This window comes from Desmodus rotundus, chromosome 5, assembly GCF_022682495.2.
Source record: "Desmodus rotundus isolate HL8 chromosome 5, HLdesRot8A.1, whole genome shotgun sequence".
Classification (NCBI taxonomy): Eukaryota; Metazoa; Chordata; class Mammalia; order Chiroptera; family Phyllostomidae; genus Desmodus; species Desmodus rotundus.
In genome coordinates, this window is record NC_071391.1 from 100,282,981 (window position 1) to 100,306,797 (window position 23,817).

Below are 23,817 nucleotides of genomic sequence, written 5' to 3' on the forward strand. Positions count from 1 at the left end.
ACTACAGTGTGGTCATTGTGCGGGGGATGGGTAGAGGTAGAAGAGGTTTTCGGGGTTAAAATGGTAATGGAAAAATACAATAAAGCAGTTCAAATACAAGAAATAAAAATAAATCTCATAAAAAATGTGTGTATATTTCCTCCAGGTATAGTAAAACACTGGAAGCACTTGTTAGGTGACAGTCATTTCAGGTATTACCAATGACAGGGCCACAAGTAACTGACTGCACCTGAACAGCGCAGGCGTGTACCATCCTAATTCAGGGCGAACCGGAAATGGCTCTATTCAGAAAGGCTGCGTTGCTGGCTATGAAAAGAAGTCTCTGTTTGACTCCGTACTTGATTGATGTACTAATGAATACTGACTCTTAATACTTTTATTTTTATCCCTGAATTCAGAAAAACACAAAACAAGATCTGTGAGTTCAAGAAATTAGATCAAGGAGATTAGAAGACTAAGGCTGCATGTGGATTTCTCCAGTAACAGAGACAATTTAAAAAGGTAATTAAAAGTGCACTGCCTAAATTGTTTTTTGGCAATGATTTCTCTCTTAGCTATGCCCAGCTGCTCACTGTAGCCTGTTGTTTGCCAGAGAACTTAAAAGCCTCGGCGAGGTTAGTGGTACTCCATTGAAGTCTTTTGCAAACTTTTCAAAATCAAATCTGCGAATAGTCAACTTACTTCATTAAAAAAGAAGAGAACACAACCCAAGTTGAGGAAGAGCGATGAGGGTGAGACTAACACGTACTATTTGTTTTACATTATCACGTCTCAGGCACTGAGCTCAGGCACCCAGGCTAATAAACTTCCCAGCCACCAGCCGGGTAACATTCTTGTCCTGGGGTGCCAGCCCAGCAGCACCAATTAGTGCCTCAGAATGATTTCTCTCAGGGGAGGTCCAAGTGTGTCAATCGTTGACTCCTTGTGACAGTCCTTCTAACTGGGTTAGACCATTCTCAACAAATTATGTAACTAGGTTACTCTAACAGTTTGCACAGAAGAGTAAACTTTATACACTCCATTACTAGTCACTGCCATATGCTGCTGTATTATTCCTAAATTCAGGGACAAGGTGAAATTTCTTTGCAGTAATCACTAATTTCTTACTAGCTTTCGGTTCTACAGAACAGAATGCCCTATCTGAGTAAAGCTGTGTAATCTAGGGAAACAGTGTAGGTTATTGGGGTTTTGGCAAAGCTCAAGTGTTAGACCCAGAATAAGAGTTCTAGGCAAATTTTAATGATAACAAACTATGTCTTCCTTTATTGTTTTATACCTAATTCCTTCAACTTCCTGGGTCAATGTCCACTTACCACACAAAAAGGCAAGTATCGGCTTTCATGCTGACAGCCACTTCATATGATGAACTAGGAAGGGCATTACTAACAATGCTAGAACCAAAATCAGTTTATTAGGTAGATCTAAGGCTTAATAGAAGTATGAAGTCAATAACCCAATAGTCCAACTCGTTCATTTACTTGGGGAAACATTCTGTAGCAAGCCTTCCAGGGGGGGTGGGTGGATGGGGGGGGGGGGTAAAAATCCTGACCCACAGGGCCTGGGATGGAGTTATTTCATGATAGACTTGTCTGATAGGTACCATCTGCCCTGATTACCTAAGCATAGATTCTTCCAAGTTTTATGGCACAGAATTCTAGATTCAGCTGCTGCTTCTGAGTTAGAGGGCAGGTTCAGAGCTCCTTTCACAAGTTATGCTCCCACCTGTGGCTAAACCCCTGAGGTCTTCTTTGTGTGGAAGTGAAATGGCTCTCTGCTGAGGAATGAGTTACCAACCTAAATTTTCTCAACAAGTTGTTACCTCTGTCTTTTATGTTTCTGACATCAAAAGCATGTGGCCATCCCTAACGGTAAACAGTGGGCATCAGAAAGAAACCAAGAGGAACATGATGTAGTAAAGGGCTTTTGTTGTACCGCCCTCCACCCCTGAAAGACCAACCAAAACAAGCAAAACTTTACCTAGTTTTTACCAGTAACTTGTTTTATGTTACTTTATTTCTCTGCACTCATTTCTTTATCTCACCTGGGTTTCACATCTGTTGGGATTTCCTTCTTTACATTCAAGAGTTTTTTGCTTTTTTGCTTCACTTGAGGCATTTCATTTTCATGTTTTTCAGTCATGGATTGTTTTCCCTTTTGCTTTTCTGTATCCTGTAAAAAATGTACACTTAATTGCTGAGAAGTCTTACTAAAAATGACTGATATAATTCTATTTGAATGTAGAGGCACAAACCCGAAGATATATATGCCATATATATAAAAACGATAAACTTCTTTCTTCAAATCTATTTTAACTATTGTGCTTCTGTCAATTTTTGAGCCTTTGACTTATTATAATTGTGTTTTGGTGAGTCTGAGTTATAAAGTGCCATTTTAATTTATACCCATATCCTGACAGGAGTGGGTGGTGGCAGTGGCAGCAGCCAATTGGTGGCTTCTGATTTTTTAGACCTAGGGAGCAAAACCTTGCCTTCGTTAACAAGAAAAGTTCAGCTAGAACAACAAATAAACACTATAAACACTCTGGCAATGTGCCCAGTGCTGGTCCCGAGGACAATCCAAGGCAAGAATACAAGTGTCCACATTCATTCAATGAATGTTCACAAGGCCACTGTGACTGTCAACAGAGGTATGGTGAGTTAATATAAACAAGTATTCACCATCAACGGGAGGGGCTTAGTTACTGATTCATCTACTCAACATTTACTGGTCACCCACTTGGCGCCAGGCAAGGGGTTACCAAGAGGGTCCAGGCCCTTCCCCTGAGGGCTGGTCTAGCAGGAGGGAGATACATATGACAGTGAGAGATCAATTAACTTATGCTGTCATATGGAAATGCTCACTGGCCATGACCACAGCACAGAAGAGCTGTCTCACCTGGCTCACGTGTGAAGCACAGGCTGAAAAGGCCATACCCATGCTGCGTCTAACAGCTGTGCTACTTGACTTGTCACCAAATGCTATTTCCGGTCTGAGACCAGGTAAGTACAGAAGCCACATTAATGCCTTTTTATAGTAATTTGACACTGTTGTGGTCTCCAAGCACCGATCAGTGAACTTGTCTCCTGGACGTGGCATGGGTCCGTCCAGGTGCTACTGAATTTGCCCGGGGAGTGGCATGTGGACTGGGTGCATATTCCTCACGTGCAGCGAGACCGCATGTATGACAGACTGGAAACTCTTAAAAAATCTTGCTCTTCATCACAGTTTGAACGGCAGTGTGTTCAAGGAGGCACTGAGGTGAGCCAGGGGGACAGACAGGGGAAGGACATACGCAGAAAAAGGGAACAGCTGTGGGTGTGGGGGAGTTATAACCACATGGTGAATTAGAGTTGACCCAACAGTGTCTAGCTTCACAGAGTGGTTATTAAGAGAACCTGGATTTTAACAGGAATAAAGTCAAATCAATCTATTTAACTGTCGAGAGTAAATAACCAGAGAAAGGGACAGAACATCCTCCTGCCACTACACCTTTTCAGACTTATTTTGAGTTATTAAAGAAGCATTTCCTAAGCACTTGACTCATCAAGAGTTTTGTAAATGGTGAGCTCTTTGAGGACAAGAACCTAGTCTTCTGTCTACTTGTTTCCTAAGCTCCTAGCAGAAGACCTGGCTCTTAGGTACTGAGTACGGACTTGCTGAATAAATGGGTAGAACAGGGCTGGAACAGACACACAAGTGTGTAACCTAGTGGGGAAGAAATTACACACCTGGCAAACAGGTCAGTCACAAAGAAATAAGAGCACATGAACCCTCTGGAAGAATGCTGAGAAGGGGCAATAAAAACTGAACAGCTGGGAGAAGGGCAACAGGCATGGAGGCCACGAGTTCCAAGCCATGTCTGTAAGGATGCAAAAGACAGGGAAGGAGAAGCTGAAGGAAAGTAACAACAGAGAGGTAAAAATTATGCCGGCGGGTGCACCCAGAATGCAGGAGATGGGGCAGCTGGAGGGGGTCACTGGAGAATAGTTAGGGAAACAGCTGGAAAGGCAGACAAGATATAAAGAAAGCGTGTGCTAAAAATGCCTTCCAAAATCTCATTCCTATCACTGAAACTGCTGGGATCCCCCTCTAAGATTTGTAGTCGTGTGCTAGAAGGATGTAAAGTGCAGGATTCCGACACTAGCTACCCACTATACTGAGGTGCACAGGGCACCACGCCAAATGTGAAGGATACTAAGGGGAAGGCAATTGGCAAGAAAAGTAGTTACATATAAATTTTACTTAAAAAATTCATGTATGTAGTTAACACTACTGGATTTCTTTAAGAAATGATTCCTTAGGTCACCAGGTTAAAACTGAAAAATCTATAATATTAAAGGTTATATTAGCATCATTTAAAATTTGAAATATAGTTATCTAAAAGTAAAAATGCCAAAACAGTACTCCACTTTCCCTTTTGCGAATATGGCTTGTAACTCAGACTCTCAGACACACCCCAACAGTAACCCCACCCTCCACCACCCAACTCCACTAGTATCAGGTGCTTCGCAGTGTCACTCCTGATGCTGAGGACTCTGAGGAGCGAGGCAGCTTTCTTGCTGTGCTGATGTGTGCTACGCTGAGTGCCCAGTTCTGGGTGAGTGTTAAAGCCCGGAGTCTTTCTCTGGGTCATGTTCCCCTCCAGGACAATCACTACTCTGCCTGGGTAGGGAGTGAGCTGCTACCGAAGCCGACTGTGCCAGGAGTGGTCTTACAGGAAAAGCTCAATCTAATTAAAATGGTGTATTTCCTTCTCATTCTCTTCTGATACTTAAAATCTGAAACGAATTTCATGGGCCAGAGTAGTTTCTACTCCAGAGAGCCCCTAATTTTTAAGCAGTGTTTCCAATTTCTAACTATTTTACTTTGTTAGCATGCTTCCCAATATTCTTCCTGGAGGAAAAAGAAGACATTTGTCCCCGGAGCTGTGACTGTTTAAGCATGTCTGTGAACAATGAGCACTGATCCTCAGCACATGTGCTCACGTTAAATATAAAGTGCTCACCATGCATTAAGAAACCCAAACAACGAGACAGCGCCTGATTGTATGATTCCGTCCTACCTCCTTGAGGAGAGGTTCTGTGTCTGGGTTGGAGGTCTCTGTGGTGGTGGAGGAGCTGTCATCATCGGCCAAGGAGTCTTTCAGCTCCTCTTCTGCAGGCTTTCCCTTTCCCTTCTTCTCCTTTTCCTCTTGCTTCTTAGACGCTTTAACCTTGCGCTGAAGAGGTTTTCCTTTCCCTGGGTGTGAAAAATCAAAGAAAAATAACTGATTTTTAAATAGCTTAGAAAACTCAGCCATTAAAACTTCTTTGAAGAAGCTGGACTCTTATTAATAAAACTTTTCTTTCTCTGCTTTATTCCTTAGAGAACTATTATTTAATTATTCCTAATTAAAGCTTTCCAAACCATGTTTGACTTTTTGATTAGAATATTTTAAAAATCAATTTTGAGGCATAATTTTTGTACAATAAGATGTATCTATTTTAATTGTACAGTTGAACGAGTTCTGGCAAACTCAGTAGTTCTGACAAATCTGTTATGTCTTAGGAAACCTTTTTTATACCACAGAGGGTAATAATAGCTTGGAAGAGTCACAGAAGTGAAAACCAGTGGCCTTTCAAATCTATTTGGAGACGGAAGTCTGATGGTGACACAGGAGGAACGGTTCACATGTGTCACTTGAGGGGTGTGAAGAGCCCGGAGGCAAAGCCATGCTGGTTGGGTCCAGAAACCCTGCCTCTTCCCTAACCAGCTGCACGGTCTTGACGTCTCATCTGTAAGCTGTGGGACGCAAGCCCTCCTGCGGTTGTAATGAAGAACTACATGAAGCCCAGAGGAGTGCCTGGTACACAAACACCACGATATTACACATGGACAGAAAGTACAATGCCAACTATAGAAAGCCCATTATTTAGAAAGATGTAGTGCTCCCAAGGCAAATACCAACCCACAACCCACAACAGAGTGCCCACTATATACCAGGCCCTGTTCCATATCGTGGGAATACAGCGGTGGGCACCAACAGCACAATCCCATCCTCATGAGCTTATGTTCTTGCTGGACTAGCCAGTGGTAAAGAAATCCCAGTTCCAGCAGCTTGGATTATGCTGAAACCCACTAGGGCAAGCAGGCTGGGAAAGCTAGGGAAGCCCCACGAGCCACAGGTTAACTCATTCTGTACACATCATTTCTACATTTCTTATAATGCTGACTCAATATGACGTATTTAAACCCTATTTTATGGCCACTGTTAGCTGGTGCCTGAGATGCATACTTCGTCATCTAGAACAGGGTTGGCAAACTATGGCCCACTGGCCAGATCTGACCTGTGGCCTGATCTATCGGTAGGGCTTATGAGCAGAGAATAATTTTTGTATTTTTAAGTGGTTAAAAAAACGCACAAAGAATATGTGACAGAGATAGTTTATGGCACATGAAGCCTCAAATATGTACCATTTGGCCCTTTACAGAAAAAGTTGGCTGAGCCCGATCTAGAAAAAGTACCAAGGCTCTGACTGACTTCCAGGAATGTCATCTTGTCATTTACTTTCACAGTGATCCTGGAGGTAATAGATTTGAAATCGTTAACTGGGATATTAAGTCTCAAAAACTGAGAAGCCTTTGTCTTAGCAGAAGATTGGCCTATTGATTTAACTCTAACAGCCCCTGGCCCACCCTGACCAGCCAGAGCTCCTCTCTGCCACAGCAGAGGGGAGACTTCTCAGATTCTGTCAGTTCAACAGCTGATGCTGCGAATCCTTCAGTCGCTCCCACATGACCAAGACCAATCCCCAATACAATTAATGTCCCCATGCCATTTTACAATTTTATCATGGTTAGGTGCATGGGTGAGAGGCTACCTGTAGAAATAATTTGTATTTATGCCCTGGCCGGGTGGCTCAGTTGGTTGGAGCATCATCCTGTACACCAAAGGTTGCAGGTGTGTACAGGGGGCAATTAATAGATATTTCTCTCACATCGATGTTTCTCTCTCCCCCCCCCCCCCAAATTATTTCCTCTCTTTCTAAAAAAAAAAAAAATCAATAAACATATCCTTGAATGAGGATTAAAAAAAGGGAAATAATTTATACTTGTAAAACCTGAAACCTCCTTAATAAATAGAAAAGGGCTGAAAATAATATATATTTTTTCTTATTGCACTCAAATCTTGAAGCTAGGAATATATAAAGGAGGAAAAGAAATACTTAATAAACCACTGGTTAAGTTGAAAACTTGAGTGCAAACTTATTTCATGAAAGAGTAGTTTAGTGCCCTGGCTCCTTAATGATTTTGAAAAGGTGAGTAATGACCCCTTTAACTATCAATGCCAATGACCACTGACCTCTAGCATTTCTCATTCTACAGGCTTCTCTGTTCTACTGGACACTGTGAAACACCCTCTCTCCACCGTCTGCCCCAACATCATCCCCCTCTTCTGGCACAGTGATTCTTTCAACGTTTTTACTGCTTTTTTGGTGTTGCTGTTCCCTAAAGACCTGCCCTTGAAACTTCTCTTTTCCCTCTATAGTCACCCTGGGGGCTCACTTTAATAAAATAAAATAACAAGTAAAAAAAAAAGGTATACATCTCATTTAAATTTAAAAGCAGAGTTTCCCAAGAACTCAGTGACTAGGCTGTAGCACATCCACAGGGTGTACACTAAACCTTGTCAAGTGCGTTAATTCTTTAGAACCATCAGGTGTGATTCACTCTGAAAAAGCTGAACACCCTTTTTCTTATGCAAAGAAAAGGTCCACTGGGCCTGGCAGCCACCCTCCCAAGTTCTACTGCAGCTCTCTTCTCAACATGCAAAGGACTGGACCTCTCTTTCTATCATCATGTCTGAGAAAAATGGGAGATTTACAAATGTTCACCTCATAAGGGACCAACTGCTAGACCCCACTTCATCACTAAGGAAACAAGAAAATAGCTCATGGAAGTAGACAATGATCAGCAAATTCTATCACAGAGAGACACTCTAGGCATAATTATTTTGTACGACAGGCAGCACTGAGTTAACATACTGTAATCACAAATACCTTGTTCTTAAGACATGTAGGCAGTTTCCACTTTTCACTATTATAAAACATAATGTATTTAAGATTACTTCTAGATGTTAAATTTCCAGATGAGCTCACTGGTTCAAATGATGTGTGCATTATTTTATTTTTATGGCTTTGACATGCTTCAGGAAACTTGCTGCTTTCCATAACTTATGAATATACAAATTAAAAAATGATTTGAGAGAGAGAAACATTGGTTTGTTGTTCTACTTATGGATGCATTCACTGGTTGATTCTTGTATGTGCCCTGACCAGGAAACCTGCAACCTCGGCATATGGGGACGGCGCTCTAACCAACTGAGCTATCCAGTCGGGGTCAAGCTTCTTTTTAACACAGCTACCACTGAGAATCATTTTCTACATATGAGTATAACTGTAGATCCCAGGCTATTGATGTGTTTAGAAATACATAATTTGCTTGCCTAAATTGAAGACAGAAAAGTCATTTGACAGGTTAAATTCTAATCACCAACAATAATTTGGGTGTAAGCCCATCTACCATAGCAAATTAAAAGATAAGCCTGCTAAATACATGCCTATTACCATCAGCTAGGAGAATTTTTGACACGAGGGTAGCCAATGACAACCTCTCCTGGCACTGTCTTCATGTCCTGATTCAAATGTGTAAGAAGAGTCCTGGTGTCCCCGTGTATCCCGCCCTACAGAAACGTTGGCCATGCTCATCCAGGCACATGGCTAATTGGAAAGCAAACCTGGGGTCCCTGCTCTCTGAAGCCCCAACTCTCTACTCATGTTCTCTCCTGCCATCCCCAAATACAGAGGTTCTGATTAGAAGTTTTAGACCTGGGAGGGAGGCACGACGACTCATTTGGACTCGAGCATAAGCTTCTTTCGCCACCTAAGCTCTATCATGAGCTTCCTTGTCCTGAACGAGAACTGTAACCATGCTTTTCCTTGGGCTTAGCTGCCAGGACATTTGCCGCCAGTTTAATGTTTAAGGGTAACAACTAACTTTATTCCAGGCCTATTGATATAGCATCAAAATTAAAAAGAAACAAATGAAACAACAAAAACTGCCTTTTGTCTTTATCCACTGTCCTATATGTGCTTTAATAATTTAACTATCTCTAATCATTTTAAAAGTAGGCAAAATATAAATTATAAACTAAAAAAATATGTCCTACTCATTTATTTTTTCTCGCCACTAAGTGGTGTATAAATGATTCTGCAAACACTAGTTGGGGCAACTTGATTTGGTTGTGTCTCTCCCACTTTAATTCCCACTTTTAGTTTCCACCCAAAAGAATTATTCCAGGAAAATTCCAACTACTAGCAAATGGTTTATTTGAACCTGTGCAGCCCCTGGCAGCTGTGGACCTAGTTGGGTCTTACACAGCCATTTACACCACCTGACAGGAGAGTCTGGAGAATCTCTAGAGCAGGGGTCCCCAAGTGCCGGGCCACAGACTGCTACTGGCACAGGCCTGTTAGGAATGGGGCTGCATAGCAGGAGGTAAGCTTGAACGTAATGCACTTGAATCATCCTAAAACCATCTCCCCCACCCCAGTCTGGTCCGTGGAAAAACGTTCTTCCATGAAACCAGTCCCTGGTGCCCAAAAGGCTGGAGACCACTGCTCTAGAGAGTCACTAATTCCAGTGGGAATCTGTGTTCCTTCTCATCTTTTAGCTGCTTAAAAGGCCGAAATGAGGTCAATAAAAAATAAGGACCAACACATGATTTACTGGGGTCAGTCCTGGACCTGTAAATTTATTTTCCCCTATTGTTCTAAATGATATCTTCATGAGCATCATACACTGAAAAATACCACAAATGTATATGGGGAGATCTCTCCAGGAATTCTTTAAGCTAAGATAAAAAATGTCTTCAAAATTTTATAGAAATTACCGCATTACTTTGTCTTATTAAACTCTATGATGAAGAGATAGTGAAGATGCTTGTTCAGCCTGATAGAAGGTAGAGAAGAATTCCTATTTGTGAAAAAACTACAATTCTATTCCAGGGGAGGAATTAGTAATGAGTTTATAAGACAACCCATACTCTGTTGTTACAGTTTTTCTTGGGTCTAGAGACCACCAGTGGCACTAAGGAGAACTAAAAAGGTATACAGGACTAGGAAAAAAGGTTGCACAACCAAAACTTCATAGCAAACACACAATTCAATATTTAGGATTTTCATATAATCATATTCAATTAAATTCTGCATTTGTTTATTGTAGAAATAAAATATCCTGGATATTCAAAGCAACCTTACTACAATTTAACTTAAGAGGGGATAGCTTCTGTCCTTGTTTAGGCATTTCTCTCCACTTCCTTTGAGGGCAACTCCTTCCTGCCCCGAAACCCACTAGATGCTTCCTCCACCGCTGCAGCTTGACCTGTTGGATCTGCCATCCCTTGACTTATCCATGTTCTCCCTGTCTGTTTGGTCTTTCCCTATCTTGCTAATTCCCCATGCCATCCTCGCCCATGTTGTTTCGCTGTCTCTACCCCACAGAACTCCAGCACTGTCTCCATCCAAAGACCCATTCACCCTTGGGCTGCAGGGTACACGGAGAAATGACAGCACAAGGTGGTGTTGCAGTGACCCTCAGCCAGGCGCCCAATGTTGCCCAGGGGGCTGAGCTGCAAATCCAGCTGTCACGTCCTGTGGACTCCTAAGCTACAGAAATTTCAGCCGCTTGGAATCTGGCAATTCTAAACTTTCTCTATTTTTCTGTTTATACCAGGGGTGTCCAACATTTTGGTGTCTCTGGGCCACACTGGAGGAAAAAGAGTTGTCTTGGGTCACACATTAAATACAAACAGTAACAAAAACTGATGAGCAAAAAAGTCGTCACATAATAACCCTAATTATGCAGCGGCCCTCTGAATAATCTTTTAAAATCATCGAGCAGGTCCCAAGTTAGTGACCACTAATATAGGATAAACGTATCTAAGTAGTAAAACATAATTGACTTTTTAAATATTTTTTATTATAAAAGTAAAAGAGGGCAACATACTACTAGTGGGATGTTTGACCCTGTAGTTGAGAAACTGGTGCATCAATATCTGGTTTGATAGAAGCAGTTGCAATTCTCAGTGAGTTCTCCAGGAGCTCATCAGATATTTTGGTTCTAATTTTACTCTTAATGTGTTTCATTCTTGAAAATAGTTGCTCGCAAATGTAGGTGCTGCCAAATAGCGATGACATGAATAAGGTGTGACTGTGAAGCAAGGCGTATTTGTCTCTGGGAAGACAGGACCTGTAAAAGTCCAGTGAAGAGACACCATCAAAGTTCTCTCTAATTTGAATGTCAGATTGCAGCTCTGTGCATTCCATTTGAAAACTGGCAGGTAACAATTTATGTCGACTGAAAGTGGAGTCGCAAATATAGAAAAATATTATTTTCTGGGAAACCCTGAAATCTGTTTTCAAATTCCTGTATCAAACTGAAAGCAAGGCTGCATATTTTTCACTGTTCACAGGACTGTGCTTAGCCGACATGTCGAAGTGCATAAAACCGTTCTAATATGAGCTTGCCACATTTCCGTTTCATTTGGAGTGCTGATATGGTTTGAAACATGGTATTGGTAAGCTGGTTTTCACCTTGAAGACATGTTTAACTCACTTAAAGGAGCAGTCAAATCCACTAAAAATGCTAAATCTGTAAGTCAGTTTTCATCATCAAGTTCTGGTACAAATTTGTTCTTTGATACCATAAATGACTTGATAACATGTCACACATCATAAAATCTTTTCAATATCTGGCCTCAACTTAGCCAACTTACTTCCAAAAAGTAAATGACGTCACCATAGTCAGCATCAGTACTTTTAAGGAATTCCTTGAACTGGTGAAGGTGCAATCCCTTGGCTCTCATGAAATTCATAGTCTTGATGATGATCTGCATGATGTTATTCATTTTTAAAGCTTTTGTGCAGACATTTTCTTGATGTACTATGCAGTTACTTCATCAAACGTGAGTTTTGGGTGGCAACTGCATCATCTTCTATTAATTTTACAAGTCCCTCTCTTTCACCTGCCATCACCAGACACCACCAGTAACTGTACCAGATGTGTTGACAATGGACAAAGAAAATGGCTTTAAAATATTTTATACTGCTTTGTACAAATCTCTTGATTTAGTTGTGTCTTTTAATGGCACTGAAGAAGCTACTTCTTCAGTGACATTATATTCGTCATCAATACCTTTAATAAAAATGCCAAGTTGAGCCGTACCTGTAGCATCAGTGCTACATCCATCACCAAAGCATAACATTTAAAATTAGCAGCTTTACTCTCCAAACTTCTTTTGATAGATTTTCCAGTTTCTTCAATTCGCCTGGCTACAGTCTGGTGGGACAAACTGATTTTAGAAATATCCCCCCCTTTTTTCAGGGCAAATTATATCTGCCATGCTATCTATATGTTGCTTAATAAACTCACCATCAGTAAATGGTTTTGATTTTTTTGCTATTAAATATGCTACCACATAACCAGCTTTTATAATGTAATCCACCTGAGTTATAACTTTTTGAAAAAAATTTTGAGATGGTAAGACCTTTTATCATTTCTGCTATTTTGTCCTTACGACACAATCCTTCATATACACTGAATATGGCAGCATGTTTTTACATATAATGCCTTTTCAAATTATAATCTTTGAAAACTTGCACAAATTCCCTACAAATTAAGCAGAGCGCCTTACTATTTGCCTCGACAAAAAAGTAGTCATCTGTCCACTTTTCATTGAACAATCTTCCTTCATCCGTAATTTTTCTTTTTGGGGGTTCTTTTTTCTTTTGAGATGTTGTAGAAGCCATGCTGGGATTAAAAAAATAATAATAGATAAGGGACTTTATTTACTTTTATTGTTTTTAAAGATTTATTTATTTTTAGAGAGAGGGGAAGGGAGGGAGGAAGAGATGGAGAGAAACATCAATGTGTGGTTGCCTTTCGCACACCCCCAACTGGAGACCAGGCCTGCAACCCAGGCATGTGCCCTGACTGGGAATGGAACCAGCGACCCTCGGTTCGCAGGTCAACACTCAATCCACTGAGCCACACCAGCCAGGCGTACTTTATTTACTTTTATTATGAAAATTAACTGACAGGAAAAGAGAAGGCCCTTCTCTTTTGGGCCCTTCCACAGCCCTCTCTGCTGCTGACGCAGGACGAGGCAGAGGGCGGACTGAAAGTGTGGCAGGTGACGGGTGAGGCATCGCTGAGGTGTGCAAGTGCCTCTAATAATCAAATAAGAAAGCTTACCTGACTCCTAAATAACAGTAAATGCCTAACATTGTGATGGTAGGTTGAAAGATTATTGTTATTTGCTGCCTCGCTACGTCACCATGAGCACATGTAATGTCTGCGCTTGGAGGATAACACACTGGAAGCCACACACTGTTGTAGAACTGAAGCCACACATGCGTATAAACAGCATGAGCACATGCGTGTTTATTTTGTGTGATATTGTGACATGTAATTACAAATAAATCTCATAATGTTTTAAGTAAATTTACGATTTTGTGTTGGGGCACATTCATGGCCATCCTGGGCTGCATGCAGCCCGTGGGCCACAGGTTGGACACCCCTGGTTTAATACCTTACCATCTCTCCCTTAATCTCAGCAGCTGTTATTTTAGTTCAAAATAAAAAGCTCCCCTACCTCTCTGTGCTGTCTCCTCCCCTCTACCAAGTCATCTGCATTTACATACAGATGGACTAAGTGTCTTTTACCATCTACTGAACTGGGCTTCACTGCACCCTACCTCCTTGGGCATTTGGTTTTCGCCAATTACCTCGTTTGCTTCTCTTCTTTTTGAAGGAAGTGGCACAGCTGAAAGGTTAGGTAAGTCAGGCCTGGGCTTGGCCCCCACATCTGCCTGATGCAGCTCCCTGAAACTGAAGACACAGGGTCACAGCAACGCCAATTACAGCAGTTCAGGAGGCACGCGCAGTGTGTCAGCGGCATCTGCAAGTACTGACCAACACCACTGCTCTCAGCTTCACTGGCTTTTTGTCTTTAGCTCATAGGTATTTTCAAGTACCATGTTCCCTTTTTTCCTTCATTAAAAATGCTACCATACAATATATACCTCCCTTTTTCCTGTTAAAAATTAAAGACCAGCGAAGCCACAGAAGAGTAAGTTCCCCTCCCTGCGTCACTCACTTGCCCTCCAACATGTGCACACACACTAAGGGGCTGCTGGCAACAGTCGGGTGTGAGAGGTGCTCTCCAAGCCATGTAACTTGCTGTCTAGTCTTATCCCTTGACAGAACTACTCCTGTCGAGGTCAAATCGTGTCTTAGCTGCCATCTCCTCTCTGGAGCTTTGGTCTACCTTCCCTTCTCCTGGCCTCGCTGGGATATGCTGCCCACACCTCTACCTGCTTTCTGACATGCTCTCTGTTGGCCGCCTTTTGCCAGCCTTGCTCTCAGAACTCTGTCCTTAGCCCCCTGCTTGTCCCATTTGTCACCCTCAAGACCAAGTTCTAACTGGACATTTCTGCTGGGAAGTTCCACATCCACCTTCAACTCAGCAGGTGCCATTTCCTGCCCAAATAATAATCATAACAGTAGCTGCACCCTACAACATAGATAGGAGCTATCTTACTCACTTTAAAGATAACAGCTGGAGGCTTGGAGAAGTAATTTCCTCCAAAGTCACACAGTCAGTAGGATACCGCCCCAGGGATGTGATCTGGCCCTGCGCAAGGGCAGACCCTGACCTCAGGATCCCACACCACTCTGCTTCTCCTACCCTGGAGAGAGAAGTGACGATGGCCACGAGATGCCACCACTGCTTCAGTTAGTGCAGATACTACGAACTGACAGCACCAGATTCAGAGCTTTCTCTGTAACCCTCAGTCCAACAATCCCCCCAGGGTTTTTGTGTTAGAGGGGGAAAAACCACAGAAGTACAGAATTTACAGACTATCCAGCTGTACGAGGCCCTGCTCAGGCCAGCAATGAACAGAGGGCCCTTCTGGGAGCCACCTTCCATGAGGAACAGTGACTGGAAAAAAGACTAGAGAAATGGCTGGATAGCTTACAAGCCACTCAACCCCAAAAGGGTGAGATACGGGGAGATCACATTCATTTGAATAGATCATTCTGAACAGTCTCCCAGAGCTAAAAATGACATGAGCTCATTACAAGAAGACTTTTTTTCCTTTGAGATATTGAGGGTGTGGGAGGAAGAACAGAGTCCTTGTGAAAAGAGAAGGTTCATATTTAATGTAAACACGATGACTATTTGCAGGGGTTGGGGTAAGCTTTAGACTCACAGGGATGTCCAACCTTTTGGCATCTCTGTGCCACACTGGAAGAAGAGTTGTCTTGGGCCACACATTAAATACACTGTGACATGTAATCACAAAAAAAATCTCATAACGTTTTAAGTAAATTTATGATTTTGTGTTGGGCCACATTCACAGCCATCCTGGGTTGTATACGGCCTGCTGGCCACAGGGTGGACACCCCTGCTTAGAAAGATTAGAAAAATTAGAAAGCTTCTATGACATACCACTATTCTGCAACTTTCAGATCACCGCCCATCTCTCAAAGTTCGTTTAAAAGACTGGTTTACTGAATGTACATTATACGTCAATAAAAACACTGTTAAAAAAAAAAAAAAGACCTGGCTCTTTCCTTTTTTTGAAATAGCAGCAGTGGGAAGGACAACAGGCAGAGTGGCCACTCATGTGCAGCTTGTAATACTGTGTCCTCATGGAATTACTAATAATGTGATACCCATACTCTATCTTTAAGTATCTTTAAGCAGGTCAGCTCTAGGACCACTGTGAAAACTAAAACACAGTCTTTAATTTTAAAATTTATATTCTAGATGAATGACCTTGAAAATAAAAATGGACCTATCCTGATGTTAGGGGACTATCTCAGACACAGGCAACAAGGGATTCAACCTGACAATCAAGCTCTTTCTTTGTGGTAAGAATGGGTAATATCCATTTATTCTATTCGTTCCCTCCATATGGGAAAAACACATTAGGTAACTTGATCTTAACTAAAAAACTCTAAGAATTAATATTACTATAAAAGTACTGTAAAATATGTAAATTCTATTAATGAGATAACAAGAAAAAGATTTCTGTTTAAGAAACTAATATACCGAAGATATGTTACTGTTTTATAAATTCGCATGCACATACTATTTTTGTTTACTCAATCAAGGACAGTCTCATTAATAGTGTCGGGAAAAACAGACATCCACAAGAATGAAACTGGACCTCTCTCTCACACCGCTCACAAAAGTAAACCAAATGGATTACAGATTTTTTTTCTGTTTCACTTGTTTATTTTAGATTCAATTGTTGATATATATGTACTTATTGCCATTTTATTATTAATATTTTTTTAATCTTTTGTCTTCTTCTTCTTAAAGACCCTTTCTTGCAATATTGGTTTGGTGGTGACGAACTCCTTTAGTTTTTTCTTGTCTGGGAAGCTTTTTATCTATTTTTTGATTCGATTTTTAAAAAAATGTTATTTATTTATTTTTAGAGAGAGGGGAAGGGAGGAAGAGAGGGAGAGAAACTCGGTGTGTGATTCCTTGCATCTCGCACGCCCCCAACTGGGGACCTGGCCTGCAACCTAGGCACGTGCCCTGACTGGGAATTGAACTGGAGACCTTTCAGTTCGTAGGCTGGTGCTCAGTCCACTGAGCCACACCAGCCAGGGCTCTGTCCTTTCATTTTAAATAATAGCCTTGCTGGTTAGCATAATCTTGGTTGTAGATCATTGCTTTTCATCACTTTGAATATTTCTTGCCATTCCCTTCTGGCCTGCAAAGTTTCTTTTGAGAAATCAACTGATAGTCTTATGGGAGCTACCTTATAGGTAACTGACTACTTTCCCCTTGCTGCTTTTAAGATTCTCTTTGTCTTTAATCTTTGGCATTTTCAGCATAATGTGTCTTGCTGTGGGCCTCTTTGGGTTCATCCTGTTTTGGACACTCTAAGCTTCTTGTAGTTGTATGTCTATTTCCTTTGCCAATTTTCTGTCATTATTTTTTCAAATGGGCTTTAATTTTCTTGTTGTCTCTTCTCCTTCTGGCACTTCCAGGATGTGAATGTTCCTTATGCTATCCTTATTTAAAAAAATTTTTTTTTCTTTTTGCTGTTCTGATGGGTGTTTTTTGCTTCCTTATATTCCAAATCGCTGATTTGATTCTTGGCTTCATCTCCTCTACCATTGATTCCCTGTAAATTATTTGTTATTTCAGTTAGTGTATCCTTGACTGGTTCTTTTCTTATGGTTTCCATGTCCTTTTTTATGCCACTGAAGTTCTCACTAAATTCCTTTAGCATCCTTATAACCATGGTTTTGAACTCTGTACCTGTTAGTTTGCTTGCCTCTCTTACATTTCGTTCTTTTTCTTGTTCTTTTACTTGGGATCTGTTTGCCTCCTCATTTTGGATGTCTCTCTGTGTTTTTTTCTATGTATTAGGTAGAGCTGCTACGTCTCCTGGACTTGGCCTATTGTAGTAGGTGTCCTACAGGGTACAGTGGCCCATTCACCTCTACTGGGCACTCCAGGTACAACCTCTGCATGGGCTGTGTACACCTTCTTGTGATAGTTGAGCCTTGATTGCTGTTGGCAACTAACATTCAATTGGAGGGAATTACCCCCAGACTGACTGACTTCGAGGACTAGCTCAGACCATCATGGAGGATCAGCTGTGCAGAGTCCCACTGAATCTACCTCTTGAATGTGTTACTTGTGGAGGTGGTTGGGTGGTGCTTCAAAATGGTCTGAAGCTGTCCACCAGATGCACTGGTTCTGGGGCCTCCTGGGAGATGCAGGCCAAGGTCAGCTGTGGCCTGGCATGAGTAACAAAACTATCTGCAGATGATGCTACTTGTGTGGGGCTTGGAAGGGCCCAGGAGAGGCCAAGCTGTGAACCAAGGCCAGGTGGACTAGTTCTAGACCTACAGCTACATAGTTGTAGGGCATGCTGAAGCCAGATGCTGCTTGAGAGATTTTTAGGAAAGAGATTCATGAAGCATGAATCAGGACAGACTGGACACAGGTTGGGCAGGCACTCGTTGGGTGGGGTGGGATCTCAGGGAATCACCATGCAGGGCTAATAATGTGAGCCAGATTGCTAGAGACTCAGATATGGTGCCAGCCTGCTAGCTGTGTGAGGGGAGGGCTCAGAAAAGGAACAATGGCCTCTGCCAGCATTTCTGTCTGGGAGAAAGCTGTCTTTCCAGCTGTCGCCTGGATGCCAGACAATTTAGTTCCTTCTTATATGTCTCTGCTGCCTTAGTGCTGGAGCTCAGAGGGAGCGAGTCTGAGTAAGTCCATGCATAGACTGTTTAAAAGGAACTGCCTGGGACTCCCAGAAGCCCTCCATCTCACTCAACCACAATCCCTACTAGTTTTTACATCCATAATTTATGGCGGCTCCTCTTCCTGGCACTGGAACCCTGGGCTGGTGGGCCTAGTGCGGAGCTGGGACCTCTTGTTCCTCAGGGGGGTTCTCTGCAGCCAAAATATCCCTCCTGATTTTTATCTGCCAACATGAGTGTGAGACTAGCCTGTTTCATGTCTCTGCCCCTCCTAGAAGTCTTGATGTGGTTCCTTCCTTGTATCCATAGTTGCAGGACTCCTGTTCACCTAGATTTCAGGTAGTTCTGAATGCTGGTTGTTCTGCAGTTCTTTTGTAATTTTGATGTCCCAAATGCATGTAGTTCTAAGTTATATAAGTTCTGTAGTTATATAATCATCTTCACATCACTGCAGTAAGAAATTCTCTACAGAGAACTCCTGGACTCTGGGGACGTCAGGTTTTTTTGGTCATATGGCTGCAGAGTTCCCTGCTCCTTGTGTAAACCAAAGGTAAACTTCCCTGGTACAACAATGAAAAGTACTTAAATAGGCTTGGAGTAACATGCATTGGGACAGCTGACGCAGGACAGAAAGGAAGATGCAAAAATGTTCAGGATGTAAAGGATTAAATGTAAATATAGGTAGGCCATTTATTGCTTTTTACATTTGATTCTGGAAGTTACCCATTAGCCTACCTGTATATGTATGTGTGATATGTAGACTTCTATGATGGCTCCCAGTGACCTCATCTCCTCGTATTTGTGTTCTTACGGAATTCTCTCCTGAACTGTGGGCAGGACCACACTGCTAATGCCCAGACTACTGCAGAATAGACGGGATGTCACTTCCAGGAGTAGGTTACAAGAGACTGAGTTCTGTCCTGCCAGCTTGTTTTCTCTCTTGCCTTCTCCTATGCTCACTCTGGGGAAGTCAACTGTTTTGAGCTGCTTTATAAAGACGACCCTGCTTTATAAAGACGACCCTGCTGGCCACATTCAGCCAAGGAACTTGCAATCATCAGTTCAACAGGTCGTGAAGAAATGAATCCTGCCATCAACCACCTCAGTGAGCTTGGAAGCAGATCCACCTTCAGCCCTAGCCAGCACCTTGAGTGCAGTCCTTTGAGAGCCAGCAAACCCAACTGAGCTACACCCTGAGGCCTGAACCACAGAAATTGTGAGCCAGTCATTTGTTACCAAGGAAAAGATAACTAGTAGAGTATGTAGAACCCTCCAAAGCAGGGGTCAGCAAACTTTTTCTTTAAAGGGCTAGACGGTAAGTATTTTCAGGTTTGTGATCCCTATGGTCTCTGCAGCAGCTACTCAACTCTGTTGCTGCAGCACAAAAGTGGCCACAGACAGTCTGTAAACAAATGGATGTTGCTGTGTGCCAATAAAATTTTATTTACAAAAACAGGTGGTGATTTGGCTCACCAGCTGCAGTTTGCCAACCCATGCTCTAAAGTACAGGTTGTACAGAAATACTATTTTTGAGTTAAAATGATCTTTATTTTACTACTGTGTTAAAAATTATTTAAACAATTGAACAAAAGCTCATTCTAGCACAATTTCACAATAGTCACAGGCAGTTGAAAGGAAAACAGTAGATGTCTAACAAATTTCTGAATTTGGTCAATAATCTAAAAAACACAAGTATCTTTTATAACAAATGGCTACCTCTATTTGCATTTTGACATGGAAAAGGTGAAGTCCAATGCTGGAGCTAAATCTGACCCGGAAGAACACCTACTGAATTACTGTATATCACAACTCTGACCACAATAGCTGCTGAGACACGCACTGGCTTTCCCCTCATGCAGCGTACTGTTCCACAGTGAGAACAGAAGCTTACCTTTGCTTTTTGACAATGGTGATGGTGGCTGCTCTGTAAACACATCTAGGGCTGGGGGGTCATGGTGGTCAAAATCTTTGTCCATGGCTTCTATGAGACTGGTGATGTCAGAGTCTTCTGAGCTGTGCCTTGTGCTGTTGGCACGTTCTGAGTGCGAAGAGTGTGCAAGGGGAGTGGGTGACAGACTTCCGGGCTGTGGCTCCTGGTGCTGAGGCACTGGTGGTGGTGGTGGTGGAGGAGGAGGAGGAGGAGACTGCTGCTCCAGCGTGAGGTGGACATGATGCTGGCTGCTGTGCTGGCCCTGTTTTGTACCTTTGGACTTTCTGCCTGTTGTGTGACCCTGGGCCACTGTATTTGAGTCGAGGACCAGGGGGCCTGCTTTGCTAGCAGACTGTGCAGAAGTCCTGCTAGAGGTACTGGAGCTGTTTTTGGCTCTGACATTGTCCACGTCAGCTGAGTTTCTACTGCTGTGACTGTTGTGTGAGTGGATGGATGGGCCACACTGCTTATGACTCCCTGCACCAGGTCGGGATGATGAGCCACCTGTGCCACAGAACCCCCGACTGTGACTGGAGTCACAGCTGAGTGTGTTCAAGCTGAAAAAGGACAAAGTGCTGTCAGTAAGCAGCGACCTACAAAACCTTAAATAAAAATATTTATTTCATCAGTAAAGCCATCACAAATATAAATATTCCAAGGAAAAACAAGAAATGAGGACACTTCTCACAACTCCATATGGTCTATTCTTTTTGAAAATTTAGGAATTGAGTCACAGTCTAAGAATATTTTAACCCTCACTAATATAATGAAAACATGATTATTTGCTGTAAGTTCTTAGTAACTGAGAGTCGCATACAGTATGTTAAGTAATTAAGATTTTTCCCAAGTAAAGATGAAAGAGAAAGCTATTTTTCTTTTATTTACATCAACCAAATCTATATATACTAGAATCTATTTTCAGCCTGTGAACATACTTTCCTTCAGATGAAATGCCAATGATTCTCCTGAGATCAAATGGTCTTCCCACATCAAAGGGTGGGTTTGAGGCCTCAAAGGATAGTCGCCTTCGAAATGGCTCCCAAATTCCTTGAGCTTCTAAATAGGCTGTTCCGATGACCAAAAGAAAGAGGGCACTGCGGGGATGGACAGGGAGGATCAGGATTCATGTGCCAGTGCAGGAGTAACCAAATTGGATTTAAAGGTGGGGTTTCTTAGCAAAGTACAATATGATGTTAAAAAAACAAGGATGTCTATGAAAGTTTTAGATGGACAACACAAAAAACAAAGCACTGTGGTAAGAGTTTGCACACCAATTTACACTAAGGCTCATACGGGGGAAATAATTATTTGTATCAGAACAGTCACTAAAGGATACTTTTCCTTTTAACAAGAAACAGCTTTTATCTTTTTTCTTTTAGTTTTAACTCTAGATCAACTCTATTTCCTTAAAGGATGTGTGGAGTAACTATGTAAATTAACTTAGAGGTGAGTATATTTGATTCTCGAAACACAAAAAAATATACTGATGAATTAGGAATTCCCCTTTAAGAAATTAACATATACTTAACTTATATAGCAAATTTCAAAGGCAAACTTTTATCATATATGCCACCAAAAAGGGCCCAGTTTTGACTGCTCCCGCTAGATGTGGGGCAGATATGTAAGCCAGACTGTCTACTTGTGGAAGGTTCCCCAGAACTCAAACATGACTGTCACACGGTGGGCACTCCATGAACAATGTCAAGTGATGCTGAATACCAACTTCAAAAGAAGACAAGTACCTCATTATTCCTGAGACGATAATATACAGAGCCAGCTCCCAGTTGGGTCTGGGTAGGGCTTCTGCACAGGTTGCTAACATATGGTATGGAAGGGATGCATTCAATACAAACACAAATTCAGAGCCACTGGTCGTTATAAACTTCAGTTCACGAATAACCCTAGAAGCTGTGAAATCAGGAGTAAACCTAAAACAGAATGATGGCAGTTAAGGCCAAATTTTAAAAATGTACTGCAAGCAGTTTAAACATAATTATCAGACCCATATGCCTTTGAAACATAACAGAGAATTTGTTTGACACTTTTATTTAACTTCTTCATTTTAAGATAGAGAAAGTTGTTTCCCATGAGGTTAATAAAACAACTATATTCTGTAGGTAGCTGGAAAAATAACAAAAAGTACAACAGTCTGCTCCCCACAATTATTAATTCAGAAAGTGGTCTCTGAGCTTCCTTCTCTTCCCTTCTCCTTTCTCTAAATCCACACTGTTCTCACAGGATACATTCCCAATAATGCCTTTAAAAAAAACCCCCATCTAAGCCCCAGTGATCTTTTCTTTGTCTGCTGCAGTACTACTTTCTTCCCAATTATAGTATTTTTATGTCTGTTAACTGTACGTTCCCCAACCAGATGATGCGCACACGAGGAAAGGTGTGCTATTCCTCACTGTTCCTTCAATGGAGTAATAAATGTAGTAACTTGTTAAGTCAATGTCCACTCAAGATCATGACACTGCCATTCAATTAAGGGGACAAGGTTACATTTTCTTACATAAACTTTACAACATAACAAGTTATCTATTAGCTAAAATATGCTGTAACTATTATTTATACAGGAATTAAAACTGTTTTGACAAAAGTACTACATATTCTTACGTGGCACACCATGGAAAAACTGCACATGTGATGTGTTTCTTTTGTTGCCGAGACTGTGAACTTATAGTCACCACAATACCTTCTACTTTAACACAACCCCGAAAATAATTCTGAAACTGGTTATTAAGATTATCTGATCCACTGGGGACAGAAGAAGTTTCACAATTTTGAAAACAAAGATATAAGAAAATAACCAGACTAAGTAAAAAAAAAAAAAGTAAATACATTTGTGGATAAAGACCTTTTTTTTTGTTAAGTATGAGAACATTTTGCAGTCTGAATAACTCTAGTATAAAAAGTTAATGGGAAGCTAGTGATTCATTATTATTTCATCAGAAAATACTTACAATATAATTACGTCTTTAGAGGCATTGGCGCTCAGTGCAAACCCTTGACAATTAACAATTTTGAAGCCATATCCCTCACACGAGTACCCACTGACTTCAATGGTTTCTATGTGAATTTGAAGTTGTCCTGTATTTTCTACTTTAAATGTTCTTTTCAATGTGAAATTTGGTTCTCTCAGTTTCAAACCTAAAGGGAAAAAATGCAGAATGAATATAAATCTTGCAACCACATGCCCCAGGTCCAAATGACAAATGTTTCCACATGAATGCACCCAGAGATTACGAAGTAACTCCTCATGCCAAAGGATTCAGCTTTACCCAGGTATCAAGCAGCAGAAAGTACGCCACTTTGCATGTACTTTTAGATGCCAAAGGTTTGACTTTGCTTTATCTTTTACACTTAGAATAAGTCATCTAAGGCATGAAATGTATACTGGTATCTTTTTTTTTTGGTAGATTTTATTCATTTATTTTTAGAGAGGGGAAAGGAGGGAGAAAGAGAGGGAGAGAAATACCAATGTGTGGTTGCCTCTTGTGCACCCCCTACTGGGGACCTGGCCTGCAAGCCCAGGCACGTGCCCT

At 41.6% G+C, this 23,817-nt stretch overlaps 1 protein-coding gene and 1 long non-coding RNA gene across 2 annotated transcripts in view; one reads left to right on the plus strand and one right to left on the minus strand.

The window, feature by feature from the left end:
• LOC123480886 (uncharacterized) overlaps positions 1-7,759 on the plus strand; it is a 44,733-nt gene extending 36,974 nt beyond the window's left edge. Inside the window, exons 4-5 of the long non-coding RNA XR_008426962.1 lie at positions 399-501; positions 7,366-7,759. This is a non-coding gene — a long non-coding RNA (uncharacterized lncRNA). The remainder of the gene's footprint in view (positions 1-398; positions 502-7,365) is intronic.
• The window catches only part of TMEM131 (transmembrane protein 131), a 220,076-nt gene that overhangs the window by 21,090 nt on the left and 175,169 nt on the right, over positions 1-23,817 (minus strand). Inside the window, exons 28-33 of the mRNA XM_053925284.2 lie at positions 23,236-23,422; positions 22,015-22,200; positions 21,208-21,366; positions 20,234-20,829; positions 5,063-5,238; positions 2,042-2,169 (exon numbers count right to left, since the gene is read on the minus strand). Of these exons, the coding sequence (XP_053781259.1) occupies positions 2,042-2,169; positions 5,063-5,238; positions 20,234-20,829; positions 21,208-21,366; positions 22,015-22,200; positions 23,236-23,422 (1,432 nt within the window). The remainder of the gene's footprint in view (positions 1-2,041; positions 2,170-5,062; positions 5,239-20,233; positions 20,830-21,207; positions 21,367-22,014; positions 22,201-23,235; positions 23,423-23,817) is intronic.